General features: G+C 30.4%; 2 protein-coding genes across 4 annotated transcripts; both read left to right on the top strand.

The window, feature by feature from the left end:
- Positions 1-1,571: 1,571 nt before the first annotated feature.
- Positions 1,572-16,340, top strand: LOC141538095 (putative gustatory receptor 28b). Of its 3 annotated transcripts, none has more exons than XM_074259393.1 (4): positions 1,572-1,909; positions 15,837-15,908; positions 15,988-16,077; positions 16,148-16,340. In XM_074259393.1, the coding sequence occupies exons 2-4, from the start codon at positions 15,855-15,857 to the stop codon at positions 16,247-16,249; spliced, it is 246 nt and encodes an 81-aa protein (XP_074115494.1). In that variant the 5' UTR covers positions 1,572-1,909; positions 15,837-15,854; the 3' UTR covers positions 16,250-16,340. The 3 variants fall into 3 exon arrangements, with proteins under 3 accessions (XP_074115494.1, XP_074115492.1, XP_074115493.1); XM_074259391.1 differs by lacking the exon at positions 1,572-1,909 and adding an exon at positions 12,604-14,048; XM_074259392.1 differs by lacking the exon at positions 1,572-1,909 and adding an exon at positions 12,604-14,048 and having other exon boundaries at positions 15,988-16,276.
- Positions 4,425-10,932, top strand: LOC141538276 (uncharacterized). The gene is made up of 4 exons (XM_074259655.1): positions 4,425-4,632; positions 4,868-5,371; positions 5,569-5,686; positions 10,860-10,932. Exons 1-4 carry the CDS (start codon positions 4,605-4,607, stop codon positions 10,930-10,932), a joined length of 723 nt encoding a protein of 240 aa, XP_074115756.1. The 5' UTR covers positions 4,425-4,604.
- Positions 16,341-17,008: the final 668 nt, after the last annotated feature.

Raw genomic sequence — 17,008 nt, 5'->3', positions numbered from 1 at the left:
AAGCCAGAAAATTGGATTTCCTGGCGTATGTGATATCCGAACAAAAACAGTTTCACTGTTAAAAATTGCGCCAAGTCTACGTTCATAAAACTCATCTCAATAACATCTGCACTTTGCAAAAAAAAAATAAGACTCGTTACAATAATTTTCGTTCTATACAAAAAAAAGTTAAATACCAAAAAGTACCAAGAAACCGTCATAATGTTGAAAAAATTGAAAAAAATTTGTTGAAAATTTAAAAATTAAGAAAAAATTTTTTTATCGTACTTGGCGCGCGTCATTGAGTACCCCAAATTTTTTTAGGATACATGAACATCCTTTTAATGTTTCAACATTTATAAGTAAGTCAACCTATAAAATGCATAAATGTAATTAATGAAATATCATTTTATGATACGTTTAACAAAAGTTAGGTAAAATCAACATGGCATACGTATTTTATTTGAAATTTTTAAATTCTCCGCACATCGTTTATGATTTCAATAAAACGTTCTCTCCTGTTCGGTTATGCAATTTGCTTACAAGTGAATACACCTGCATACGTTGACTCTGTAGTGGAATCACTGCGAAAATTGAGTTGACTAAAAAATAAAACATATGGCTGACTAAATTGAGAAAATGCGGTGTGATTGCCAATCAAAATGTGTTAATTACAATTAAACGAAGCACGATCAAGTTTCTTCATGAAAGCTTAATGACGGAACTGAAAAAAATTGAATTAAAAAATTTTGTGTTATTTCAGATATCTTCACCAGACTACCATATTGACAGTTATTTTCACTAAAAATCTGAAAAAAAATTTCGAAACGGATTTTTTCACTGAAACTGATATTAATCCAGTAAGCAGTGTTTTTAATTCGTTGAGTATACTTCACTGATGTGAATCTATAAACATAACAATGTATGAAATCATATATTATATAATTAGAGCTGATAAGATATAATATATATATATATATATATATATATATATATATATATATATATATATATATATATATATATATATATATTGTGACGTGGGAATTTTCCCCATCGATATTTAATAATAGAGATTATTTTTTTTACGTATTAATTAGTCTATAAAGTTGGCTAGGCTGATGGACTGCTGAGATTCGACGCGCCTGTGTCGCCCCAAGTGGTTTCCGGTCAGAATGCGAAGCTCGAGGTAGATTACAATTAAGCCGAACCGCGCCAAAATAATTTAAATTTACTATGTAATTAAGAGTGTGTGAGCGAGAGAGAGAGCGAATGAGAAAAGCGACCGGGCGAACCCGCAGTTCAGTCACAATCACCGACCAGGGAGACATCTGGGGGTATCAACGCTCAACAAGGGAAAACCCGGCATCAGAATTGACCAATGACAGGACGTTGAATCACCGGGAGCACACCAGGGCTCCATCTGAACGCTGACTGGCACACTGAATTGGGAATCGACCAACCATCGAATATGGAAACTTATCCCACAACGGCTGATTGGACGCGCAGCTTTGTAGCTGCGCTAGCGAAACCACCACATGTTGCTGGAAAAATGGAAAAGCCAGCAATTCTGAGCCGGCCGACGACACGATTGTGGAACCAATTAATTTTTCATTGTCACGCTACGAATAAATTAACCGATTGTCTTAATAAGTTTTTCTACGCAAATTCAGCCGCTCCTTGGTGAATTGATTAATAGTTACGCTACGAATAAATTAACCGAGATTTTATATTTTGTGAGTCGATCGAATCGAGGGTAGAAATTCTCTCGGGGATTAGTGTACTGTCAACCGACAAGAGTCGAGACTTCGACTTACGTTTTGGTCCTTTTCCAACCACGGAATTTCCGAGACGCCATCGCCGAGAACCTTCAGCCGCCGTCACCTTCTGCCTGGAGTCACACCTTCACCGAGAAGTCTATTGAACTGGGGTAAGTGCGGTCGCAGTTATTGATACACCTGGTTGACTTCACCGAGGCCGTGTTAATTCGAGTTCGAATTACAATTAATTATGGATTTTATTTAGTTATTGAGAAATTTGGGTAATTGCGCACTTTCGAGACGCAATTCCGTTTTGTGACGTCAGCCAGGTATTCGGTGCCAAAGATTATGTTAATCCGTTGTGAGGAATGTTGTGTACTGTGTCAATTTAATTGACCAAGTTTTGAGATTGCATGCTGAATAAAATTGGCGCGAAGCAAGGACCATCTGCGAGCGAAACTAGGAACCATACCTCGAGCTTTGTCCCGCGTATTACCCGATTGGTAACAATAGTTACCGACAGTCCCCTTACCCGCCGCGACTGATAACTGATCGATCGGTTGTGACATCGATAATCAACATACGACAAATCGATGCTACTGATAACTTCGAACTTCGCTGTTAAGAAAGATCTACGAAACAGTTATACTTTCTGGTTGTAATTTGTTTCTAAATTTTATTATTTGTTTATTACGAAGAAAAGCGAAACAGTTCATTTTAAGTTTCTTTTGATTCATTAATTTCTTTTTTTTTTTTGAAAATTCAAATTTATTTGTTACGAAGAAAGTGACGATAATTAATTATATTGATGAAGTCGAAATTTTTGTTGTTAGGAAAATAAACGCGACCTAGAACATTTTTTTTCTCTTTGTTAATTTTTTTTTCAGAATTTGTTAATACGAAGCGGCGACATTTAATTTGTTTTGTGGAGAAATTCGAAATTTGTTGTTACGATACGATACGTGAAACGATTATTTTTTTTTCTTTTTTTTGTTAATTTTTTTTTATTTATTGTGGCGATCATAAAGCGAAGTCACTTATTTTCCTTAATTCGACATTTTGATTGTTAACCGAATAAATAAGAACTCATTAATTATAATTTCGATCGTATTCAGATTGTTTTTTTTTTATCATTGAACAGTCCCGGCGTATTACTTGTTTTTTTTGCTGTCTCAATTTTTTTTTATTATTATTCTCTGGCGACAAAACTAGTCCGCATCGATTTCTTTGCTCGCTCTACCAATTCTAGAATCTCTTCGACGTTGACCTGCCGCCCGACTACGATCAATTACTGACTCCGAACCGTGCAACGTAAGTTCCTGGCGCCCAACAGTTTCCGAACCAGGTAAGCCATCATTTAGGTGGAGCTCCCCGGCGCTGTCGACGCCAGCCCGTGAAGAAAAACCCATCATAATATATATATATATATATATATATATATATATATATATATATATATATATATTAGGGTGGGTCAAAAAAATCAACTATTTTTTTTACAATTAATACGGAAAAATGGGTTACTAGGCACCTTAAAAAAATTCTCACCAAATATGAACTCTTAATTTTAATAGGAAGATCCTCCGCGTCGCAGTTTTTCATTTTTTTCTCAGCCCAATAGAAAAAAATTCATTCCTCATCATTAATTGGTCGTACAGAAAAAATTTTTTTAAGAATTTTGTAGGAAATTTAATGCTCTACAAAAAAGGTATCTTATGTTTTTTCCGTAAACCTCACCATTTCACTAATATTGAAGATTTAAGATTGATTATTTTAAGTCAAATGTCACTTTTGTTTATGAATTTTATAACTCGACAAGAAATGGCTATTATTGAATGGGCAATAGAAATTTTTGTAGCAAATTAACTGCTCTATAAAAATGGTATCTTATGTTTTGGCGATTAAATTAATCGTTCAAAAGATATTCATCATCAAACTTTCATGTATATCGATTTTAAGAGTTTTTGATTAAATAATCGAAAAATTTCAATTTAATCTATCAGTTTTGAGAAAATTTCATTTTTTGTCTTTAATGTAAGTATTATTTGAATTTTGTTTTCAAAATTTTTATTCAATAATTCCAAACTTTTTATTTTTCATCATTAGAAATCACGATCATGTTGTTTTTTTATAACGTCTTCAAAACGACTTAAAAAATTTTTCCACTACCGCTGTATATTGTCCTTGGGAAAATTTCTTCTGTAGAGAATTTTTGTTTTGTATTCGATTTACTCTGTTTCCCTTGTGAACTAGCGCCACCTACATTTTTCTTTATAGTTATATTGTTTTGATTTGTTTACATTTTCTACAGCATTTCTAGTGTTTCCACAAGTTATGATCTTGTATATGTGATAAAACGATTAAATATTTACAAATTTTGCGGTCACTACATAAATTTATATATTTATCGAAAATATGGATAAGGAAATTCATTTGATCGGAAAACCCATGCAAAAAATTTCAGAACGTAAGTTGCCAACAGTGAAAGAGGTTATGAGTGTTTTTTTTATCAGCTCAAAGAGTTAAAATGTTCTATCAAACAAAGTGCTAAAAATGCAACTGATCAAGTTATTGAACTATGGAAAAACAACCAGATTCCGACTAGTGGATCAACTAATGTAATACAAAAATTCTTCGCTATCATAACCGATGGTTGAAATTGCAAAAATCTTTTGTGCGAAAAAATCATCAGCCCAAAACAAAAATGTAATAATATTTCAGAATGAAATCAAAGCATTATTTGATATTGTAGATCATAAATCAATAAAACTGCTTGATAATGATATTCGTGAACTATATTCAAATCAAAAAAGTGATACCCGGAAAGAAATTCTTTCAAATAACCCAAATAAATTAAACAGTACTATGAATACGATGGAAGTAGATGAAAGTCGTGAGTATTTACAACATTTAATTATTATAAATTTTAATCAGAATTGAAAATAAATTAAATTGATTATAAATTATGAATAATAAAGTATATTATTGTTTTTCTAATTAATTATATCATAAATGTCAATATGTTCGTAGATGATAAATAAAAAACTCTTTGTGTTCCTTATTTGATGTCAAAATGAATGAGTTCCATATTTTTGCTTCCATTAATTAAATAACAACGCTTATTTTAGATTTGAATCAACCCTCAACCAGCCATGAGATTGTTCGAAGTGAGGAATCAGAGTCATCTTCAACCCTTACATTAAGTCAAGCTACAAATTTCGGTTCAGATTTAGAGTATGTGCCTCAAATACCGACAACACGAGCAAAAATAAATATATCAAGTGTTGGTGTTAATGTAGAAGATACAACTCTTAGTTATCGAACAATTCAACGAACTCGCATGCTCTTACGAAAAGACATTGCTATAGGACTAAAAGATAACTTCAAAGCTCATGATAAATATGTCGTGCATTGGGATGGGAAAATACTGAATGACATTTCTGAATCGAAATTTGTGGATCGATTACCGATTATTTTGACTGCTTTTGGTACTGAGCAGTTACTTGGAGTTCCAAAAATGAATAGTGGATCGGCAGAAAATCAAACAGCAACCATCTTGTCAACGTTAAATCAATGGGGTATTATTAGTTACATCAAGGCGATGTGTTTTGACACGACTGCGGTTAATACGGGTAACTAATCAATGATAAAATATTTAAAAGAAAATTTTATTTTCATCGTTCTAGTTGAATTGTTTTCATACATTAATTAAATTTTCGACACGTGCCCATTAGTTATAATTCTTTATTTATTTATAGATTTTAAATATGCGTTACAATTTTTATTAAATACAGAACTTAAAGTGTAATTATCTATTTTTACTATACAGGAATCCATCATGGTACATGTAAAGAAATTGAAAAGGCCTTAGGAAAAGAATTAATTTGGTTACCATGTCGCTATCATATTTATGAGATCATTTTAAGGAGTGCATTCGAAGTCTATTGGCCAGTATCATCCGAACCAAATGTTCCAATATTTGGCAGATTCAAAAATTTTGGGACACATTCGATAAAACGAAGTATAAATCTGGTGTTGAAGATAGTATTGTTGCTAATATTATTCCGAATGAAAAAATAATCTATCTTCATTTATTAAGCGATACTTACAGGTATTATTTAAATACAATTTTAAGTGTAGAGGATAATTTTTGATTTTTACGAATAATTGATTACTTTTGGTAGTTATCGCAACCCCGAGATGACTATAAAGAAATATTGGAATTGTCATTAATTTTTCTGGGAGAAATGCCACGAAAGCAAGTTTTCTTCAAGCGTCCTGGTGCAGTTCATCATGCAAGATGGATGGCAAAGGCAATTTATTGCCTAAAAATGTTTATTTTTAGAGATGAATTTGACCTTTCTAAGAAAGAATTGGATGGTCTTCGACAATTTTGTATTTTCATAGTTATGGTGTATGTAAAAGCTTGGGTTTCATCAACTTCTGCGACTTCTGCTGCTAATCACGACTTAGAGTTTATGAAAAATTTAATTGAGTACAGTAAAATTAATTCTTTAATTTCCTTGGCTACATGTGAAAAAATGACTTCACATTTATGGTACTTAAGTGATGAACTTGCTATCCCTGTTTAAAATTTCCAATAGGATCCCATCAAAAGCGACAAAAGCCACTTAGAAACCCATAAATTTTATTGGTTTCTAAGTGACTTTTGTCGCTTTTGATGGGATCTTATTGGAGTTTTTCAACAGGGATTTTATCACTTTTTGATGATACCGTTCCATTAAACATAAAGAAGAATATTGTCGAAGCTGTTAAGACTCGCGAAGGTACAGATTCTAAAGCAAGAAGATTTATTATTGATAGAAAAAATTTACATTTAATTCTGCAAAAAAATATAAGTGACTTTGTTTCTAAGAAGTCATTAAAACTTTTTGAGATCTTTGATCTGCCGTATGATTTTCTTGACAAAAATATTGATTTATGGTCTACTGATGAGAGTTATAATGAAAATAAAGAATTTTTCGCACAATTGAAAGTTGTTAATGATGTGGCAGAGCGAGGTGTCGCATTAGTAAGTGAATATAACCAATGCTTAACGAAAGACGAAGAGCAATTTCAATTTTTATTGCAAGTTGTGAAAGAGCATCAAAAAAACTACCCTACTTGCAACAAAAAATTGTTTGAAAATAAATAGCTCAGTTGAAAATTGAAATAAGAAACTTTCTTATAACTAATTGGACATTTTTTCTCTAAAACTGAAATCATAATATATTTATAATGAAAACTTTGCTTTTTTATTGATAAATGATTAACTAAGCGATAAATAATGTACAATTTATTTTTTTAAATGTAGATAAAAATACTTACACATAAAAAAAGCTTGAAAAACATTTTGAAGTTTCTCAGTTGATGAAAAAAATTTTTTTCGTGTAAATTTTCTCAAAACTGATAGATTAAATTGAAATTTTTCGATTATTTAATCAAAAACTCTTAAAATCGATATACATGAAAGTTTGATGATGAATATCTTTTGAACGATTAATTTAATCGCCAAAACATAAGATACCATTTTTATAGAGAGTTAATTTGCTACAAAAATTTCTATTGCCCATTCAATAATAGCCATTTCTTGTCGAGTTATAAAATTCATAAACAAAAGTGACATTTGACTTAAAATAATCAATCTTAAATCTTCAATATTAGTGAAATGGTGAGGTTTACGGAAAAAACATAAGATACCTTTTTTGTAGAGCATTAAATTTCCTACAAAATTCTTAAAAAAATTTTTTCTGTACGACCAATTAATGATGAGGAATGAATTTTTTTCTATTGGGCTGAGAAAAAAATGAAAAACTGCGACGCGGAGGATCTTCCTATTAAAATTAAGAGTTCATATTTGGTGAGAATTTTTTTAAGGTGCCTAGTAACCCATTTTTCCGTATTAATTGTAAAAAAAATAGTTGATTTTTTTGACCCACCCTAATATATATATATATATATATATATATATATATATATATATATATATATATATATATATATATATATATATATATATTTTCAGTTTCTTATATTGTAGATATGCATGTAAAAAGCAATAAGTATAAGTGTATTTCGAGATAATTAGAGTTGTATGGATTAGTGTAAGCGTCAAGCGAAGTCCGAATTGTAATAGTTTGAGTATATATGTGTGACGTACGGAGGGGAGACGTGAGGTCGGAGGTTTCGAGCCGACATTTTTGTAACTCACTTCTCCTTGAGAGCCCAGAACTGTATAATCTACCCTCTGTAATTCAAATCATAATCTTATATTTAAATGTTTATTCAATAAATGAAATAAGTTCATTTTACACGATTTAATAACCAAATAACAAGTCGTTCAGTATAATTAATTTAAATTCAAATTTCCTTTTCCCGCACTGGAACCGAGTATTTCAATACTTCCGGGCGAAAAAACGACGGTAGGTAACGCTCAAGTCAATAAAACAATTCGCAACTAGATGGAAGCATAACACTAGATTGCTCGTAACGCCTCTTCTGGACTAAAGTGTGAGTTGTAGTCACGCGGGATCAATGTAAATTTATTGTTGTTTATTAATTCAGTTTTTTGATAATGGGATTTGTTAGATTAAATTAAGAAAAGGGGAAAACTTTAGTTAGGGGGACTGTTTTAAATGATAAATAATAATTATCAGAGAGCTTGATTTTATTCAGTGGTTTCAGCTACAGCAAGCGCTCGGTTACAGCTCTCAGGGAGAAGTGTCATTACAAGGAGTCTCGGTTTTAAGTCCAAGTTTTCCAGTTTCACTTCCTCCCTCTCCGGTTCACACCAATTCACTTAACATATACATGTCTTCATCTAACGTTTACAGTACGCATACAATAACATATATTCAAATACACACTAATACTTATAACTTTTATATGTAGGTTTACTATATACTAGCTAGGTACCCACACACAGACATACGTGAGGGCTGTCATGCTATCTTATATTATTCTTATACTTTAGATTATTATATTTGTTAGTTACAATAGTTATTACTTTTGGTTGTAACAGTTTTACCTGCTCAGGTTAGCCCCTAATCAATTTTAAAATTAACTAACAAAACTAACAACAATAAAAATTATCAGGGCGCCACCAGGATTATTAATCACGGTTCCTGGAACCGGTCCAGAGCTGAGGAAACTTATCTTAGGGTAGAGAGAGTGGAGGAAGGTGCTGTTGAATAATAAAATCTTAATTAACAATATATCGATATTTATTAACAATAAAATTTTAACAAACTTAACATATTTAAGCGCTCACTCACACACTTATAATCTAACGAAGCGGAGAACAACTGCGAAATAAACGATATTTACAACGAACCTTCCAACGACGATACGATGACTAGACGGGCTTTTTTGAACGAACGGTCTCCCACACCTGCTTAAAACTAGATGGGCTTTTCTTAACGAACGGTCTCCCACACCTGACCTAAAACTAATGGGCTTTTTTGAACGAACGGTCTCCCACACCTGCTTAAAACTACTGGGCTTTTTCTAACGAACGGTCTCCCACACCTGACCTAAAACTAAGCTTAAAATTTAACGTCCACCGGACGACCAAAACTAACTCCACACTTTACAACTTAAAATTAAGTCCACAGGACTACCGAACTTAACGCTATTAACACTCTCTATCACGCATAACCCGTTCAATTCTTCACACACATAACCCACACTTCGCTTAATTGATTTTACAATTTTAATTTTATTTTTATTTTACTCAATCATTGGCTATCGGTGAAACGAAAATTCCTATATAATGACCAATTTCTTACTAAACTTTTTTTTTCGTGTTGACCTTGACTCAATATCACTGATTACTTGGACTTAATATCCACGCTGACAATTATCAAGTGTCATTTATTTTAATTTAATTACTTTACGGACTTAATCCCCAAAATTTACTTAATTTATAGTTGTTAAAATAATTTATAATACAATAATTTCAATAAAAACTCCTAACAAAATTTTCTTAATAATTTTCTACTCTATAACATTCTCAATTAATAATTTTCTTAATATATTTTTCGATCGGTATTGTTTTTCAATAATAAATTCTTACTATAGTATTCTTATCAATTAATACTTAATAATTTTCCGATCTATCTTATTTTCAATAATAAATTCTAATTATAACAATCCCAGTAATTAATTCTTAATATGAAATATTATCAACAATTTTCTGATTGTTTTATCAATTATAAAAATTCGACACGAGTCGAAATAGTCAAATTTAATTGCTAGAACATTCGCTAGTCAAGTCTTTGCTTGACCTTGGGTATTGGAATTTATGCGACACACAACTGACGCTTGACGAAAATTCCACGAATAAAAATTTGTCTAATTTTCTCAATGACAAAGATCAATCAATTTTACTCAGTTAATTATTGAAAAATTAGTTTAATGAATTTTCTTAGATGTTAGTTAATTGATTGAAAACTTTTAGATATTAAAACTTTCCCCCGCAAGGTCGATTAAGTGATCCTCGGGTATAAACCCCCATGAAAATCACTAATCCAAAAACTAGCAAATGTTCTACGATTTAATTATTGAATAAAATTTTCGTCGATCAACGATCCAATTGATAAACAATTAGGAGAAGTAACTGGGCATTGGATAAACCGCGGTCCACTTCCTTTCCACAGAGCAATAATTGACACCTTGACGAACAAAACGATGGTCTAACTCACTCGTTGAGGATGAAGTCCTAGTTGTAGTTGGCTTCCTTCGTCTCGTCACTACTCTCGGGAACGGTCCTTTTCGATTTCCGTGGCACTCAGTCTGGCGGTCACACTACTTCTCTCTGTTCCACTGCACGGCTCACCTATTTTAACCCAAACTCACCCCCTCCTATTCTCCCTTTAGGCCCGAAGATCGAGACGCGCCAGTGCTATGTCGAATAATTATCGATATTCGGTGACTTATCGATTAAGGGTAATTTTACCCTGTTACATGGTGTTTAACTAATTATTTCTACCCTTATTATTTATTATAATATTATTCTTAGTCAGTATTTTACTATTATTATTATAGTATTATAATTGCATGTATTATTGCTTATTAAATATTAACAAAGTTAGATTATAATATTTCTTTATATGTTTTTAGTGTTGCGGTTGTGGTCCGACTTGTGCCTTTTGTATCGCATTTGCCCTGTTCCTCACCTTTCTTTAGGCTCTAAGAACAGTGACATGGGGAAACCACAGGAAAAACCCATTTCGATACAAATATATATATATATATATATATATATATATATATATATATATATATATATATATATATATATATATATATATTTATATATATGGCTCTTTACCGTAAGATGGACGGTGGCGTTTATTACTCGATAGGTCTTATTAGGTGACTGAATAGTAATTACGGACAGTGTCTCGGGTAGCTTAACTGGTAGAGCCTTTGGCGCGTAACCAAACGATCCGGGTTCGAGTCCCGGTCTGGGCTGTCCGAATTACTTTTTTCAGTTACCGAAAATTCCTACTGCGTAAAGGTCCTCCCCTTCCCCCTTATCCTTTATTTCCCTAATTCCCAAATTTGTCTTTAATGACAAATTTAGCTATTATATATGGCTATATATAATAATAAATTATAATTAAAATAATATTAATATAATCGTATTATTAAGCGGCAATATAAGCATATTACACGCTTGCAATATTGTCGCTTTTGCGATGTTTTTGAGCTCTTCGAATTCAAAAATTTACTGTCATATTTTGAGCTCTACAAGCTCAAAAATAAGCTGTTTGATACTTTTGAGCTCTTCGAGCCCAAAAATCTAATAAAAGTTGATGAAAACGATTTTTTTCATTTTCAAATTGCTATAACTTTTAATTTAGTAAACCGATTTTCACGCAGTTTGCAGCAATCGATGCAGTTTTTTAAGTACTATAGACAATATGGTAACATAAATTGATCAGATGTAAAATTTTAGAGTTTTTTGTTAAAAAATTCAATTTTTTCGATTTCTTTTGTTCACGATATCTTCCGAATGTTTAAAAAAAAATTTTTTTTTGCAGTTTTTTTGAGACTTCTTGGAATCTATCTGTTCGAATCGGTTCAAATTTTCAGCAAATCTAAGTTTGGTGGAACCTAATCGAATGCTACTAACCGCGTTTCGATCGGTCGAGCCGTTCAAAAGTTATGAGAGGGTCACATTCTTACACACATACATACAGACATAGTGGCACCCTCCCGGGAACCCTTAAAATGGCTTCCTAGGACCTTAAAACGTCGAGATCTGTTGAAAACTCGATTTTTGCAAAACGGGGTAAAACCAATAACTTCCCGATTTTTGAAAATTTTTAATTTTCTTAGCGGAAAGTTAAAAATTTATTAGCTTTGTGTTAGTGATACTTTTAATTATTTTTTAATAGCTTTATTTTTTTTCGAATTTTATCTTGTTGTTTTCATGATAAAAGAACAAGTAATGAGGTTATCGTTTCTTCTATTACTGTAATGAAACTAAAAATATCAAGTAATACGAAAACATGATTTTTATACGGAATTAAAAAATATTTTCAAACAATTTATGATCTTTTTTCGAAAAAAATTAGTTAAGCAAATTCGATAAAAATATATTTTGAAGACAACATGATTATTTTTATAATGAAAAAAGATAACAAAAAATCAATTATTTATGTTTGATTCAGTACTTATTTAGTCATGAGTTATTTATTCTTTAATCTATTCTCACATATTTACCAATCTAAAATTTTTTTTTTATTTTTTCGATCAAAACTTTAAAGGAACATGTTTCTTCAATTATTAACAAATTTTTTTACAAACGTTTAAAATGTCCGAAATTTTCTCATTTACTTATTTTTTATTTGTAAATTTATAAGAAAAAAATTTCCCGAAAAATCTTTCCATTTGCATTTTTAATTTTGCTATTGGTCATGAAAAATTAGTTTTTCTTATTAATTTCATTGAAACGTTGAATTTTTATACGATTTCAAATACTTGTATTTTTAATTCATCAAAATTATACTCAATCATTCATAACTAATGAAATTAGTTTCCCTCCTAATGAAAATAAAAGCTTAATACAATAAAAAGCTCTGTAACAGCGCGACTAGCACTTTTCATAATTCATTATCGATTAACACGAAGGTTACCAAATTAATGAAACGTATGTCAACTGGCAAACTTAATAAAAACACCATATTTTCCGGATTAATGAACGTTTTATTTCCGTTATAACTTTTTATCAGACCAAAATTTATTGTTACTTATATAACATCTCACACTTCCATTGCTCAGTGTAAAATGCAACCAAACTCATTTTATAGCTACAAAACTAAAAAACGTAACAATTCATCAAGCACAATTTATCGTGCTTTATTAATTTTCCAATTAATTTTCTTCAAACTGTTTGGTTTAGCACCGTGGTCAACAAAAGTCTCAAAAATCATTGGAAAAAATATTCCAATTACTTTTCAGAATGATTTAATTCTTGATTCATCTCTTTTCGGTGCGGCTTATAATATTTTGTTAATCATAATCTGGATCATTTACAATTTTTATTCATCGGTAGTTGTGATCTATCGAAAAAAAAAATTTGACTCATTACTAACTACAACAGTCATGATGAACCTTATTTTTTATAGCATAGTATCGCCAATTTTCATTTGGATTTTCTATCCAGTGCATCAAAGAATAATAATCACTGTGATTAACAAATTAATGCGCATAGACAAGACACTTCGCAGATACTCTGCATATTTGTCTACAAACAGCAATGTTATTTTTTTAATACTTTTAACCAATTTCGTGCTGTATAACTGTTTTATTATTTCTTTAATGTGCTATTACCCAGTGATAGTAGTACCAATAAGATCTGTACCATCATTGATAAGCAGTTTGATACTGATGCAGTATTCAATGATCTTGGACATATTTTACAAACGGTTTAATAATATTAATTTGATTATTTTGCAATTATCTGGCGTAGACTCCAACATTGAATTACAGAAGCTTTTTGTTTCAAAAGTGCCGTTACGTAAACCTATTGGAAGTGATATTGATCATCTTAACAGATTTCATGCTGAGTTGTGTGATATGTGTGAAAATGTTTCAAAGTTTTATGAATTGCCTGTTTTGTTGACGATATTATACTTTAGTGTATCGAGTATATTTGTTTTGTATTTTATTTTTATATTTTTGTCAAGTCCGTTGAATCGGTTTCAGATCTTTATATACTTTAGTGATGCAGCGTGGTTTTCAATTGTGATTTTTGGTTTTATTGTAATGACTTTCAGTGTAAATAGAGTTATTAAAGAGGTAATTTATTTCATTTATAAGATTACGATAATTGGCATGATGATCATCAATAATGATTCAATCGGTGATTAGCATGATAATGATGATGCTGAATTATGAGGTAAAATGTTGGTCAGCATCATGACAGTGAATAATTATTGCATGATGATGATGATGATGATCTAATGATTAAAATTGGTGATTGAAATATTTGTAATACATGATGATAAAAAATCTGGAAATCAGTTGAACGCGTGGGCCAACCCTAGAACTTTCCGATGTTTGAATTTGAAGCACTTTAAAATGTGCTTTTCGATTAATATTTAAGCGTTTTAAGCTGGAAGCAACATTTTTTACATTCTAAGGTAGTACTACCGGTTTTAGAATTAACGTTCAGAATTTAATAAAATTTGGCAAATTGGTACTTTATAATATCATAATTAAGCAGTAAAATTTTTGGAAGCCTGGCGAGTCCTGAAAAAAAGATATCAATATTTACATATTTTTGCCTTTACCATTGATCCTTATGGAAAATCACAGACTTTATTTTATTTCACAAAACTGGACGTTCAGATTCTAATAAAAATTAAGACAACCAGAGAAAATAACATCTAGAACATATTTTATAACAATCAGTGTGGTTTCCGAGCATATGAGAATATTTATTGATAAAAAACATTCAAAATTTATCTCTGTCTCTCTTTCTTCAACGTGATTGAGTATAGGGAAATCTACTACGTTAATCAAATAAGGTTAGGCTTTGGGATTTGACTCCTGTGGTAACGGTAGTACTACCTTAAAAAAATACCGAAAAACAAAATTTTGTAAATTTTAAAATATCTATAACTTTTGAATACATCGTTCGATTTTCATTTTTAAAGAAGCATTCAACGCACTTTTTAAAGCACAAAAAGAAAACATATATGTCCATATTGATTGGTTAAGAATTCTTTAAGATATTTTAAAATTCGAAAAATTGACCAGTTCGGACCTTTTTTTTTTTAATTTTTGTTTTCTAATGTAGTTTAAAAAAAAATTTTTTTTAATTTTCAAAAACTCAGATATGTGAAATATTTTGGTTTTTTCGAAAAAACCGTAAATTTCTCAAAGTCTGACCGTTTTCTTTTTTTTTGCTCTAAAAAAACCTTAACTAATTCTACAATGATCCTTGCCAATTTGAAGATGCGTCGACAATGGTTTCTAATTTTTTTTTGCTAAAAAAAATTTTTTTTCAATTTTGGCATATTTTATATAATTTTACAATTAAGTTTTTTTTTTTATTTTCTCGTATAACCTCAAAAGTTAAAGAATCAAATTTTTTTTTTAGAATTTTAAGTGATTAGTGATTATCATCTAAGAAATCGTTATTTTTTTCAAAAAAGTAAAAAAAAAACTAATTTCTTTACCTTATTGACGTAATTTTTTCGCCCTTATGAACGTTCTTTTTCTTGCACTGAAATGTGAGAACTTCAAAAATGATTTGGGCTTAAAAGTTACTTCCAGTTGATATAACGTAATAATTCACGAACTTTCTATTATTAGTAAGGAAGGTATGATCTAAATTTGATAAAGAATTTGGTGTAATCGTTGAATGGAATTTTTTCGCAACAGTGTTCGGAAAAGGGCCTTGTGACGGAATCAGCAGGACAATTAAAAGATTGGCCTCGCGGGCAAGTTTGCGTAAGATCGATTAGGCATGGAATGACCCTTATGTTCTTCATTATTTTTCATCACCAAAATTCTTATAATCATTGTTATAATTATTTTAATCATTGCCAATCCACCAAGTTGGAATATTTTTTTTTTTAGAGTAAAAAAACAAGTTTTATGGTACACTCACTTTTGGATCGCTGTACAATGGATGATAAATTAGAAAATCAGGTAATCATTCCTTATCTTTCACTTTAAATTATATCAATGCAGATCTTTGGTTTATCGCAATGATCAATTTATGTTTCAGTTAATTGAATTTTCACTTGGTCTTCTCTATCGAAAAGTCGAATTTACTGCTTGCGGAATTATATCATTAGATGGTTCTCTTCTTCAATCTGTAAGCCTGAAAATTCTTATGCTTATCGTCTATTGTCGTACTTACAATAAATAATTTTTCTATTTAATAGGTTTTGGGTACTATTGTAACCTATCTTGCTATACTTATACAATTTTATAGAGGTGGAAATTCGAATCCCCCTGAAAAATTACAGACGTTCCCCCCAAATTAACAATATCATATGTTCCTATTACTATACGATTAAATATTCTTTTAAATTTTGTCATCTTAATTCTGTACTATATATTTAAGAATTAAAATAAAATTTCTTTTGTTATTGACAGCCATATTGGAAATTTGAAAATTATTTATCGATATCTCCGCAACAAATTAATCAATGTTGATTCGCTTGGTTACATTTAATTCAGTTTTTTCTGTCAGAAAAATAAGGCGACTTCAAAAATAAAATAAGTTTTTAGTTTTTTTATTTTTGTTGAAATAATTATAATTATCTAATTTCATCTAGTCATTTATAATTAAATATTGCCATTTTTTTACATAATTGTATACAATTATTTGTAATTTTTTTCACCCGGGGATGAAAACTCAATTTCTGATTTTTTTTTTAATTTTTAATTTTATTAGCGGAAAGTTTAAAATTCAATGTAATTCAAGGAAACAGTTAAATTTTAGAGAGAAAATAAGTCAAATTTTTGAATTCTGGCAAAGTTTCAATTTTTTTTTTTTTTAATTCTTAAAAATCGTTAAATCGTTAAAAAAAAAAAACCGACTGCGTCTATCTCTTCCTGATTAATATATCGAATTTGTTCATTGAAATACAACACTTATTTTTTTATCAGCACACAAACTAATGTTAACGTAATAACTTTCTATATTTCTATCCGATTATGCTCACGATAGCTCAATAAATTATTTTCCGCATCCATTCTCATGAATATTAAACATTCAACTACAACCCATCAATCTTATC

The sequence above is a fragment of the Cotesia typhae genome, unplaced genomic scaffold (genome assembly GCF_013202065.1).
Source record: "Cotesia typhae breed Kobodo isofemale line unplaced genomic scaffold, CoteBio_Ctyphae contig_20, whole genome shotgun sequence".
In the NCBI taxonomy this organism is placed as follows: domain Eukaryota; kingdom Metazoa; phylum Arthropoda; class Insecta; order Hymenoptera; family Braconidae; genus Cotesia; species Cotesia typhae.
The sequence above is the reverse complement of the archived record's forward strand: the minus strand, read 5'-3'. Positions and strand labels throughout refer to the sequence as shown.

What these genes read in the sequence shown, in the direction of transcription:
- LOC141538095 (XM_074259391.1), top strand. Translation starts at nt 13,035, where the DNA reads ATGCAACCAAACTCATTTTATAGCTACAAAACTAAAAAACGTAACAAT. An exon ending in ATGATAAATTAGAAAATCAG is followed by an intron (nt 15,909 to 15,987) that starts GTAATCATTCCT and finishes TTTATGTTTCAG; the next exon opens with TTAATTGAATTTTCACTTGG. An exon ending in ATGGTTCTCTTCTTCAATCT is followed by an intron (nt 16,078 to 16,147) that starts GTAAGCCTGAAA and finishes TCTATTTAATAG; the next exon opens with GTTTTGGGTACTATTGTAAC.
- LOC141538276 (XM_074259655.1), top strand. Translation starts at nt 4,605, where the DNA reads ATGAATACGATGGAAGTAGATGAAAGTC. An exon ending in GATGGAAGTAGATGAAAGTC is followed by an intron (nt 4,633 to 4,867) that starts GTGAGTATTTAC and finishes CGCTTATTTTAG; the next exon opens with ATTTGAATCAACCCTCAACC. An exon ending in AGTGCATTCGAAGTCTATTG is followed by an intron (nt 5,687 to 10,859) that starts GCCAGTATCATC and finishes ATATGTTTTTAG; the next exon opens with TGTTGCGGTTGTGGTCCGAC.